Source organism: Echiichthys vipera (genome assembly GCF_963691815.1).
Source record: "Echiichthys vipera genome assembly, chromosome: 1".
NCBI classification, from domain to species: domain Eukaryota; kingdom Metazoa; phylum Chordata; class Actinopteri; order Perciformes; family Trachinidae; genus Echiichthys; species Echiichthys vipera.
In genome coordinates, this window is record NC_139826.1 from 32752813 (window position 1) to 32765661 (window position 12849).

General features: G+C 42.3%; 1 protein-coding gene across 1 annotated transcript in view; it reads left to right on the top strand.

Annotated features, from left to right (window-relative positions):
- The first annotated feature begins 925 nt into the window (after window positions 1–925).
- The window catches only part of adamts7 (a disintegrin-like and metallopeptidase (reprolysin type) with thrombospondin type 1 motif, 7), an 83936-nt gene continuing 72012 nt past the window's right edge, over window positions 926–12849 (top strand). The window contains exons 1-2 of the mRNA XM_083912803.1: window positions 926–1313; window positions 6528–6895. Of these exons, the coding sequence (XP_083768929.1) occupies window positions 1193–1313; window positions 6528–6895 (489 nt within the window). The 5' untranslated portion in view covers window positions 926–1192. The remainder of the gene's footprint in view (window positions 1314–6527; window positions 6896–12849) is intronic.

Genomic DNA, 12849 nt, shown 5'->3' on the forward strand with positions numbered 1-12849 from the left:
CTTTAAAGTCAACAGTCTGGATACGCACCAGACTTTCCGATGCGCGCACGGGCTAAATGGACACACAACAACACAGGCGCCCCATGCGAAAGTGTCTCAGCTCTTATCCACATTCAGTGAATCCGAGTGTGCTTTTATACAGGTGTGTCGCTCCTCTGCTGAGCCACGATTGGTCGCACACGACGTGACAGAGAAACAGACACGATCGTAAATAATCCCCTAATCCAGGAGCAAACGGAAATGTGTCACATTAATGTGTCACAGTGTCAAATAATTAGTATGCGTTTAAGCGCGTCGGTGCTCCATTAACATGCTTGCACATTTATAACAAATGAAGGAGTGTTATAACATATCGGAATGGATGTACATCTTCTAAAACATGTGCAGTATCCTCCCTGCATCAGTGGTCCATCCTGCCCTCATTCGTCCGCTAGAGGGGGTGCTAAGCTTTCACAGATGAACACAAATAACAAAGTAAAGCGATGTAGAGTTTAGTGACCATGTGGATTTGTTTAATACAGGCTTGATTCCATGTAAGTGTAAGACTTTGTGTTGACATGACTCCGAACGGTTTTTCGGATCAGGATCTTCACTGATCTGCTTTTAACCCCAGTTTCCTGCTTCAACACAGTTGAGATGTTTTATAACTCTGCACAAAGCCTCTGGATCTGTTCATTTTCTCTGACTCACACTGGTCCTCGTGTGACCCACTGGAAACCCGAAAGACCTCAGCTTCGGGAGCAACTTGCCAATTGGATCGAAGCACTACAGTATATCCGATTTCTTGAGTACCATTCCCCTTTAAGCCCCAGTGCAAGATAGCCCATTGTCTTAAGTCCACCCATCTGTGGGGGTGGCTCTCTGCGAAGTTTGCAGAGAACACTTTTAAGCTGTCTCTAACTGTTGGTCGGAGGCTGATGGAGGACAGAGGGGACAGCTACTCGCAAGCAAACATTAACAACGAGAAACAAACAAGTCCAAAGAGGCTGAGAATGCAACAGAAGCAGCCCGTGACAGCAGCCGATGTTCAGGCCTAAATTGGAGTGTGTTGGGGCTGTCACAGTGTAAGTGAATGGTAGCAGCAAAGCGAAAACTCCATCCAGCCCAGATGGGAATCATTTGAATTGACAACCGACGCGGTGTTAGAGGAGGCACTAAATGTTTCTAAAATACAAGTCATCGTCCTGACAAAATGACCCGTTTGGACTGCGGGTTTCACGCTTTCGGACGAGGAGTCTCTCCCATTCACCTCTTCATCGCACTTCTGACGGTCCTGGAAAACTGCAAAACATTGGGATTATCACATGAACCAGGTTAGTGAGGCTGAAAACAAAAGAGTTGACACTTTGCATTCATGATATCGCCACGTCCTCTGGTATCGGGGCTGCTTTTGTTGTGCACATTTGTTTCAGAGCGCATCTAATTCAATCCAGAATCAGGCCAGCAGGAGAGGCCAGCTGTGACTTATGTTTACAAAGTTTTGTCCTGCCCATAGTAATTAAACCCAAGATTTTGCAGCTTACTATGGTAGCCGAGAGACTTTATTTCCACTGAATCACCAGAGCCCCATGCAGGAAAGCATCTGCCCTGCCCTTGAGCCAAAATGCAGGCTCTCAGTGCAGCTGACACTGACCTCTGACCTCAGCAGTGAAGGTCAGGAAACAGAACTTTTCTAAGGATGCATCATCAATCTCATAGTGAAGCTGGTTTCCATTCTTTCTTTACAAAGCGTACAATATAAGTTGTCCATCCAAGTGGATATCATCACATCAGAGAATTCATTCTCTCTTGGGCAACACTCCCCCGCCTCCACTCCCTGCACTTTCATCCTCTCGGTCCCTTTAGTCTGGTTTGGATGTTAAAAGTCACAACTCTCCTGAGATTACAGGATGCACATTGTCTCAACCAGTATAAATCAGGTGCAGCCCCTTGAGAGGAAAACTAAGTGCTGCAATAATGATTTCAGGTGATAGATGTTGGCACAGGGATCACAGAGTGTGTAATGAAATGACTAAGAATCCAAAATGGAGAGACACTTGGACACAGGCTTCCTCCTGATAACACATTTGGGGACGTTTTGTTATTTTTCTTTTCTTTTTATTTATACAGGTCTCTCATTGAGACACAGGGCCTTTTTCTCAAGAGACACAACAGCAATACGACACAAAGTTACAGACAGACAGCAAGACAGCACATTTGTACAAAGACAAAATAGGACATAAGTCATAGAGTGATAAGTGCCAGAGTGGTAGTTCAACAAGAACAAGAGCAGACATCCACAGATGTTTCAAATCCCCAGGGGGACTCATGCTGGACAGCTTCAGTTCCTGCCGCAGCTTGTTCCAGGTTGAGTGGACTGAGTGGATGGAGAGAGTAATACAGCCATACATAATTGTGTTCATTATAAGCGTGAAGAAGCTGTGGCTTATCTGCTATAACTGTGCTGGATTCCTCTAAATTGTATCTGCTGCAGGTAATTGATCAGAACCGCACTGATGTCTTCAATTCCAATTACTTATTTTTCCACCACACATTCACATCCTTTCTGTACAACCGTCTGCTGATATAGCTACTGGAGAGCTGGCAATAACGTCTCCACAAGAGGATAGCTTCTCCACAATAAGTAAAAGTGGGGAGAGAACACCACCTGAATACCAATCCTCTCATAATATCTCGCTCTTGTACTCAACTCGGTGAAATACATTTGTAGTGTTGCCGGCTTTTGGTGCTATCATTTTCTACCGTAGCTTCAGCTAATTATAAACCTGGTGTAGGCAGTTTATTTTTGGTGATTATGGTAAAAACAATCCATAATAATCTATCATCATATTGTAATTCAAGTGTTCTGTGAGAAAATGACTTCAGCGACTCCTCTCGGCTCTGTTTTCAGGATTTAGAAACCCCAGCCCATGAACGGGAGACTTTGGCCAATCACAGGTCATTTCAGAGAGAGCAGGCATTCCTATTGGCTCAGGGCAGAGAGGGAAGAGGGAGAGCCGCAGGGCTTTTTGTTATTTTTGCTTTTTACCTACAACATCTTTAACTTAGAGTGCAGTAGGAGCCTGATCAGTGTTGCTCATGTTTGTCTGTCGACCTCCTGGCAGGCATTATTTTAGTGACCATGAACCATGAATAAATTAAATTGAATTTTCCTATTGTTGCCCTTATGGCGTGTGAAATAATAATTGCTTTGGACCTGCAGCGAAGGCCACAGCTGCTTCATGAAAAGGTGTAATGAAGTCTCTTTAATTTAAAATGAACATCTCTGTGAGAGATGCTACATGTAATTGTTCCAGATGGAAAAAATCCTTCATGTGTTTTTCATGATTAGAGCCTCGTGGGACTAGACAGCACACCTCCATCAAGGCTGCATACTGTAGCCATATACATATTTCTTCTTTAATATCCATCTGGATGCATATCTTCCTCATAATACACACAAAGACAGCTATAGTAAGCCGTAATGTTTGAAATAAATCTTACTGTTTCCAAGAATACTTAGTTGAAGGTTGAATCGTGCAAAATTTAACAGCACTGTACTCAATATGGAGAACATGAATAGAAGAAGAAGAAGAAGAATTACTTTATTTTTATCCCACACGGGGAAATTCAATTTTCACTCTTATTATCGTACATGTTACACACACAGGCCCGAAATACACACATGCACAAACAGGACCTATATATGCAATTAAGGAGAGATGTTAGAGCGAGGGGGCTGCCAGTGCCCAGGCTCCGAGCAGTTGGGGGTTCGGTGCCTTGCTCAACAGCACCTCGGCAGTGCCCAGGAGGTGAACTGGCACCTCTCCAGCCACCAGTCCACGCTCCATATATGGTCCACACAGGGACTTGAACCAGCGACCCTACGGTTCCCAGCCAAGTCACCTATGGACCGAGCTACTGCCGCCCCATAAACATGAATACACTGCAGCGAACAACTATTTCCCACGAGGCGATATAGTGAAGTAATGTTCTGAGCACTCTCCCTCTGTGTGTGTTGTAATCTGAGTTTCGCTGTCTGTTGTGATAGAAGGTCTGACCGCTCGTGCGTGTTAGTGCATTTGGCCGTGACACAATGTCCTTATTTCACATATTGGGGTGAGAGCCATGAGCAGGTAATCCCAGCCCAATATTTCTCAGTATTTTCGAGCAGCACACCTTTTTAAAGCGGTGCACTGTATTTTGTGATTGGCAACACATTTCAGATGCCATTCCAATAAAGCTTATTGAATTGAGGTGACGCAGCTCCATTGACTTCTTGCCATCAAATATTTTTTGCTGCTTGGCTTTTTAAAATGGGTGAAGTCGTTTGCACTTTAACCTCACCCTCAACCGACATTCTGCTAGCTTAGATACTGTAGATATTCATGAATACAAGTGAAAACACCTTAAGTGACCTTGCAGCAGAAAACGTTGAATGTGTGCTTTCCTTGCTCTTCATTCAGTGAGATGTTCCAAGCAGCTCAATGCCAAACATATCTAGCCCACATGGTTATGCACTGATGTATTGATGAAAAACATTCGTGCAGAGATAATCCAAGGCGAAGCTAAATGGAGAGACTCCTTTATCTTGTTGCAAAGCTCTCTAAAATAATTGTTTGCATTCTGCTAATTTCTTTTGAATGACATTAAGCTAACGATGGCGGCATTATGGGGGTTCAGGAGCAGGACTAGGTTATCTGTGTACATGTGAAGGCAGTGTGTTTGGAAATCCAGATGCTTCATGGTTTTATTTGATCTGTGAGCTGTGCAGAATAAATAAGACATTATTATAAAACAAAGATTACAGCCGTTGTTATGTATGTATTGGTCAAACACATTGGCCACATTTGCTCATGTGGTTAACATGTTTGTATGTGCAAATCAGGGATTGCTGATAATGCCTTGAAATAATATAACGGTATTGCAGTGTAGTTGTGTAATATTTATTGAATGAATTGAATATGATGAAATGTAGAGAATGGTTTTAATTGCACCAGTAGTCTGTTTCTAACACGTTGTTTGCCTCTCCTCGACTCAACTTGATGAAATAAATGTGTTGTGTTGCCAGCTGCTGCTGCTATCATCTTCTTACAAAGCTCACGTGTTAAAATGGTTTCTACTTCCACACTTTCTGAGTCACTCCACTTATTTAGAAGAAACTCATCTACAGATTTTGCTTCCAGCCATACTTGTTGTTGCCGTACACTATGCAGTCAGGAGTAAGTAGAGACTCATTATCGTACACTTATGCACTGGTTAATGGTTATTGCTTCAGGTTCCCAAGTGGTAGTGACCGTGCCAGTCAACAGTTTGTGTTCTCTGATGCTCCTATATGTGAGGCACTTCTGAGACATCTAATGTACAGTTACCTGGCTGAGTCGGAGAACAGCATCTTAGACTCTTTAACTAGCCCAAGAAAGAGCTGCTCAGTACTCATCCAGGCTCAAATCAAATCAACCTTTCTGTATATGGCGCTTTTCATACAGAAAAGTATCGCAAAGTGCCTTTCAGAGATGTACAGAAAAAGAGAAACCAACGCTCCCACCCCCACAGTCATGCACAGAGACATACACAAATATGTATAAGTTCATACACGCATTCACACATACACACACAGCCACGCTGACACACAGACACACAGACAGTAAAAAAGGATAAAAAAGCTCTGATTAGCACTGCCTAAAAGAAATCAAAAAGATTTAAGATTTCAATTAAAAGCCTGGTTAAAAAGATGGGTCTAAAGCCTCTTTTTAAAAACCTCAGCAGTCTCCGCGATCCTGAGGCTCTCAGGGTCAGGCAGGCTGTTCCACAGTCGGAGCCCATAACAACTGAAAGCCGCCTCCTCGTGCTTTTTTGAACTTACCTGTGGTATGGTTAAAAGGCCGGTGCCAGAGGACCTCAGGGTCCGCGGCGGCTGATAAGGTAAAAGCAAATCAGATAGGTAAGAAGGCCCAAGACCGTTAAGACACTTAAAAACTAGTAGAAGAACTTTAAAATCAATCCTGAAACGCACGGGGAGCCAATGCTGCGACAGAAAACAGTGGCAACTTAGCTTCCGTATGAATGTTACTTTATGGTTGAAAAATTAACCATAAAACATAATTTTAATGCATTTTTAATACAACTTCATGTGGAGGAAAAGTCTTTATAATAGAGAGCCAAATCACGTCAGCCAGAACAGACTGCTTGTAATCCATCTGCTCAAGGTACATTTTCTTTATCCTTGCTCACAATAGAGATCTTCTCACACTGTCTTTCCTGCTGCTGATTCAGCTAGTTTAAATAACAGGAATTAATGAGTATTTTTTTTATCAGAGTAATGAATTTCCCCAACTTTATCAAACCCTGCTGCAGATGACAGTAAAAAGTCAAAGAGGGATACACGCTATATGCACTACAGCTCTATTTTAACATAAAAGTGATGGATGAGACCCCCATGTTTCCCCAGTTTGTTTACAGCTTTACAGCCACTTTAATTACTTCATTACCCTCCTCTTTCCCATGATTTATTCACCCTTCTTCTCTTCCCACCATGGCTTTGACAGAGAGATCTCTGCAGGATCCGCCTCTGTATGAAGTGGTTCACCCGACTAGAGTGGATGCCAGAGGTCACTTCCTGTCCAACTTCCTGTCTCACCATGCTCGCCGTGTACAGCGCCGGGAAGCCTCAGAGGGACCGGCGGATGTCGATCGAGTGTTCTACCAGTTGCGGCACGGCGGTCACAGTTTGCACTTTAACCTCACCCTCAACCGACACCTGCTGGCTCCGGGCTTCCTGACAGAGAGGAGGTACGGTGGTCTGGATGGGGCCCAGATCCAGCCCCCTGGATCTTTCCAGTGCCATTTCTTAGGTGAAGTGTGGGATGATGCCATTGGTAAAGGAAACGCAGCTATAAGTACCTGTGATGGACTGGTGAGTAATTTCAAAAGCTTGAAGTTGTATCTAAACACAGAGGTGTCAGCTGCAGCAGAGCCCTGTATTCAGAGCTGAGTGAAGCGCGTGTTATAGATAATTGATATGAAAACTGTGGACCTCATCTAATCATCTAGAAAGCTCCCTCAAAATAACCATTTGTGTATCAAATACTCACAGTGTTGCCTTGAATTCATGAAGAAAACATTTTTTTCTCTCTCTTAGCCTCCACAAAGAAGAGAGAATCACAAAACAGAGAAAAGTCTCAATGCGTTGAAGAAATAGGCGGCCGCAGTTGAACAGCAAAACTATATCAAAACCTCCCTTTACAAACTCTCACACAACTCCCGGAGTATAATCCAAGTCTCTTTTATCCAGTTGTATGCTCAGTACTATCGACAATGCAACTACTTGTCTGAGAAGCTTGCACAGGCGCAATACTCACAAAAGGCATGTGTTCTGGAAGTACTGATCTTACCATCGGATAAAGGATGCTTGGATTATACTGCACGAATATAGAGAGTTTGTAGATGTTTGATATAGTTCTGCTGTTGTTAAACGCGGCCCCCATTTCTTCAATGCATCAAGAATTGTCTCTGTTTTCTGATTCTCAGTTGGAGGCATGTACAGATACATAAATTCAAGGCAACAATAAGAGAGTCATTCATATACAAATTATCATTTCGAGGGTCATTTAAACAGCTACACACCCCGAATGGATTTTCCATGCAACATAGGGGTGTCTGACTCTGAAGCTATCCACAATACAGACTTTGGATTGAAGTGCTTTTGTCCGGCCAGAAGATGAACGCAGCCTGACAACTATAAGCTACAATCTGCTCACTCGTATTGAGCGACTGTTCCTTCAAAATGCAGCCAGCCATTCATGTGGTGCTCTGTCTCTGTGGTCACAGATGTGTGCTCATAACGGAAAGAATCTGTGGACTGCTGAAGGAGACATCCCAGTTCATCAGAGCATTCAGAGATTTTAGACCAGATTTAATCTTTGATACAAAATTCTTAAAAATGTTGCATTCAACCCCCTCTCTTTCCTTTTAATTTCCTGTCTGCCTGTTGCGTATACAAACTATATTAAAGGTAAGACCATCTCAAAATAAGAGAAAAAGATGACGGGCCACCTCGGAGGCTTGGACTAGGTAGACATTTGAGAGCAGCCTGAATACAGAGATCTTTCCCTGCACATCTTTTGAATTTAAGTGACCACCTTAAGTTTCCACTCTGAACGTGGCACAGGGTGAGCAGATTTACACTTACACTCTCACACGCCCCGAGCCTCTGGCCTCATGCAGAGATGAGGAGTGGACGACGAAGGGCTACACTGCTTTCTAACCACACAAAACTCGTTGTCTTCAGCCCCAAATGACGCTGCATTTTATCAAATTTCACAGAAAGCTTTATGCAACTTTTTTACACATGCAGTACTTTGTCCTCAAAGCAATTTCAGGCAAAAGCAACTGGACTTAACCAAGTCCAGTTGCTTTTGACTGAAATTGCTTTAAGGATAACGATGACCTGGACAAATGAGAACATGCAAAGGCTCATGCAGTAGTTTGGCGTGTAAAACCAGTGGAGTTCCTCTTTTAAGGTGCCGGCCTGAAAAGCTTCACAGGATGCAGTCACGTCCAGAATTGATCGAGGAGTTTACACACACATGGATAAAATGCATTATCAATAATCTGTTTAATCTTATAGATTTATTTGGAAAAGAAAACACTCAATGTTGCTTCAAGTGGACCACATTCCCACTGAGACAACCCCTTTTAGTTCTCTGTTTTTATTTAGTGTGCTTGACCACGTTCAGTTGTAAAGCCAAGCCTGGTATTTTACCAAACACTACGACTCCACACTGGACTTAAATAATAACAAACATTGCCTTAAGGAAGTTAGAAACAGTCTGTTAATTCCTGATAATTCCTTGAGGGTGAATGCTGTTTTGCCATGTAACAACACCTTTCTCGTCAACCGTAAAGAGGATTATGATTTTATTAACTCTGTTCTTTATAGTGCTTTATAGTATCTGGGGAAGATAACTGTATGGAATTGGGAATCATGTATACACAACTTAAATAGTTATGTGGTATGGCTTCAGTGAGATGCTGGAAACAACAGGGACCAAAATGTCTCGAGACTATCATGAACTTCCTGCAGAGTTTTAGCTGCAAATCCATCCTGCAAACTGCATTTGAAAGAAGATTCATTGGGTCGAGATCTAAAGTGTCGAGTCGCTCACATGTTTGTGTCACAATTGTGCATTGTCTTGCTCGGAATATTCAAATCGAAACGGGTGCAGCGATGGTACAGATACACCCATTCAGCAGCATCACATCATTGCGTGTGTTAAACACTCCCCACACCGCATCTCGTGTCCATGGATTCATGTCGTTCAAGGCTAAGGCTCTCAACTCTCTCCACATCATGAGCTTTGTCTGCCCACGACCAGGACAGAGGCAATTGTTTTTTCACTCTTAATCCATTTATTATTTGATGATCCTTTGGCCCCTGCACTGTCAAGTTTTTCATCTTAGCTGTCAGAAGTAGACGAATCCTGCCGCTATAGCCCCTCTGCTTCAAGGTTATCTGGGTACAGAGATTACCCTCTGCTCACAACTGTTGTAACAGCCTTATTTGTTTTTTCTGTTGGCTAACGTAATGGCAAATGTGTTTGTGAACTTCTCACAAAGCCCTTCAACGGATATATCGGAGATGTCATGTTTTGCCCACTGCCCTTTCTGCACCTTTTAATGCTGTCATGTACAAAAATCAAAAAACTAAAACTGCTTCTGAAATGCTGATATCACCACATTTTGCACTGATCTAACCCAGTTGATATGCAATTAGATTCATATAGACCACACATCTCACAAACTCTCATCTTTAGCTGAATACTAACACACATTTTGACCATGTCCGCGTGCTGCCTGCATATATTAAGCTACAACTGCATGATTTACTGTTGTAGCTGCCTGTTGTACTGAGTGGTTATGTATAAAGGTGCCCTGTGGCGATTCCCTGTAAACAAACAAAGGCTACATTTATATTCATTGTTTCTCACCCAAACTCCTTGAGGTCTAACAAATTTGTTGAATACATCCTCTTCCTCACAACACATTGAAAAGCAACTTTTTAAAAGGTGTTTTAAGCCCTACATTGTTGATATCCACATATAATTGCTTGCAGTCTTCTCCCCTGTCTTCTCTGACACATCGCTGCATTTCATTAGCTTGACATTGCCAGACGTAATTGGAATTACGAGTTGGTCTGGAACCTCTCTTTTTTTCTGTTTTGAATTTCAAGGGATGTTGTTTACAGCCGTAGATAGAAAATGCCCCCCGAAAATCCCAGCTCGGCCCCAAAATGCAGAGGGTCCCTCTTATATTAGAAGCATCACTATACTACTCGATGTTATTGCAGAAATATAGCACTAAAAGAGTGGGCCAACATCCTACATAGTGTGAATGCACTTTACACTATGTAGTTATTCAATTTGAGATTATTAAGAGAATGTATTGGATGCCTATAAACTGTTTAGGGTGAAGTTTAAAAAAGTATTTTAACCTTATGGAAGTGCCCCAGTGTACGGGACCTTCGGTCATCAGTCCAGAGAATTGTTGGTCAGGAAGTTCCTTTTTTGCTTTTCCCTATTCCTCTTGGGGGATCCATCCACCCTGAGCAACACAACGTCCTCTATACAGTACATGCTGAATGGGCTGCTATCATGCTGGGTAGGAGACTGCTTGTTCAACAACGGAAGTCAGCTCACGCTCCATCAGTCACGACTGGCATACATTGCTTGCTAGAGTGGCAGCTTATGAATGGAAAACCTTCTCTTTGCCGGGCAGGATGGAACGGTAATATTTGAGATGGGAAAGATCTCTTTACTACAATACAGGTCCTTAAGGACAAACCCGGGGCTTAGCTTCTTTTCATTCAACACACTCACATATGCATTTGCTCACCTGGTCCCAATAATAATGCAGCTTCAGTTTTATATATTTATTAATGTAGTTTACTGTAATTCTTTTTTTTTTTTTTGTCTTAGTCTGCTGTTTTTAGTCATATGTGTGTATATTGTCCTTATTGCATGTTTGTTTGTATTCCTTTGTCTCTTTAAATTCAATAAAGTGTTAAGTGCAAAAAAATTAAATGCCTCAATGGTGCTACTCCATACTAAGCTAGGTTTATGCTCACCGTAGTGTCCCTACGAGAGGTTGTACAAGCCAAAAATGACATCATCATGTATTTTGCATGAAGGCTCCCAAAGTTGTCAGACATAGTATAAAGTGGCCCCATATGAGATAAACAGAATTGATTGGACCAGGATCTGATTGGCTGTCTGGACAGGATGGAGACATTTCTGACAGAGCAAATGAAACATGAGCTTGCTGTCTGTCTGGTTCCCAGACTAACATTTCAAGTTCACTTGTGGATCAGCAGAATAGCGTGAAAGGACCTTGTATCGTGTCACCAATCTAAAGTCAAGTGGGGATCCACTTGTAAAAAATTGCTCCACAGGGAACCTTTAATGAAGTGGTCTCTGAGCAAACACACTGTAGAAGATGAGCACTTATCCACACTCTTCTTAGAGGAGACCAAAAGCAATTTTTGACACTCAATAATAACAATACATTTTTAAAGGCATGCTTTTTGATAATTAATTGTTAATCCTTTGCAGACATTTATTTTCTGAAGTCTACAATCCACACACATCAGCACACACATGGTATCCACATTGGTGGTTCTCTGCCAGGTTCGCACAGCAGCCAGCTTCACTCTTGGCTTGTTTGAAGCCTTCAGTCTGGTCTGCAGCAAGTGAAACACATGATCAGCTGGATGGAGGCCAGTGAGTTTGGCCCTAAAGATGATGCTCATTGCTTTGTTGTTACTTTAGACATTATTGTCCTGAAGTTTTTTCAAATCGTTTTTGGCAAATTTGAGATGATAACTAATGTTGGTCTCTGAAGAATCGAACCATTTTAAACTTGTGTCTGTGAAGGAGGAGTTATGAATACTGATGAAAGACGAGGAGAGAGTCCTGCAGATTCTTTTTTAATATCTTTGTCTTTGTCGACAAATTAAAGTCTTGCTGTTGGAGGAGTTTTCAAAAGAATTACATGTTCCACATGTCAACGGATCCCATTCATTTTCTATGGAGAGCAAGAGATCTGGCCACCAATTGCATGATGGACACAGTGCGGCGAGTTGACGCTCAATGTATCTGAATTTGCTTAAACACCACTGGACCTCAGCTTTATGCAAATTAGGTCCGTCCACCGCAACGAACCAGGCTAGCAAACTACGAAGCGTCTGTCAAACTAGGCAGGGCTGTTACTATACTGCAAATTTCTCGCTTCAAATGTTTTTAGAAATGTTTATTAGTGTGCCATTTACGTGTAAAATGAGAACATTTGGGGCAAAACAGTCAAGCCCAAACCAAAAACCACAGTCCGTCTTGGGTTACAACATGTCTTTCCGTTAGTTTGAAGGAGTTGATATATCTCCATCAAAAGGCAACTAGGAGGTACTGTAGGGCCATACATCTTCATATCAGTGGTAGTGAAGTCCAACAGTGAAATCAGCTGGTGCACGTGGCCATAAAGAAACGTCGGTATTTCACTTGGAGAGTGCTGTGTGAGAGCCATGTGGAGGCAATCCCTGCCCGAGTTTCTTTTTTCTCCATATTTTCAGTACACGTCCTTTAAGTACTTTATTGTATTTTCAAACTCCATGGTTTGAAAACTATTGTTTGAAAACTATTTTTTTTTTATGTCACTGTCATTAGCGGTCTAAAAAATACCTTATTTATGGCGTATCTCTGGACAACTACTGTGTGTTTTGTATGCAATCCCATCATAACCTCCTGCGACAGATTACCGAAAAGGTTAGGAATCCATGGGTCTAATCAACCAGAAACTTTTTTTGCCAGAATATGTGGC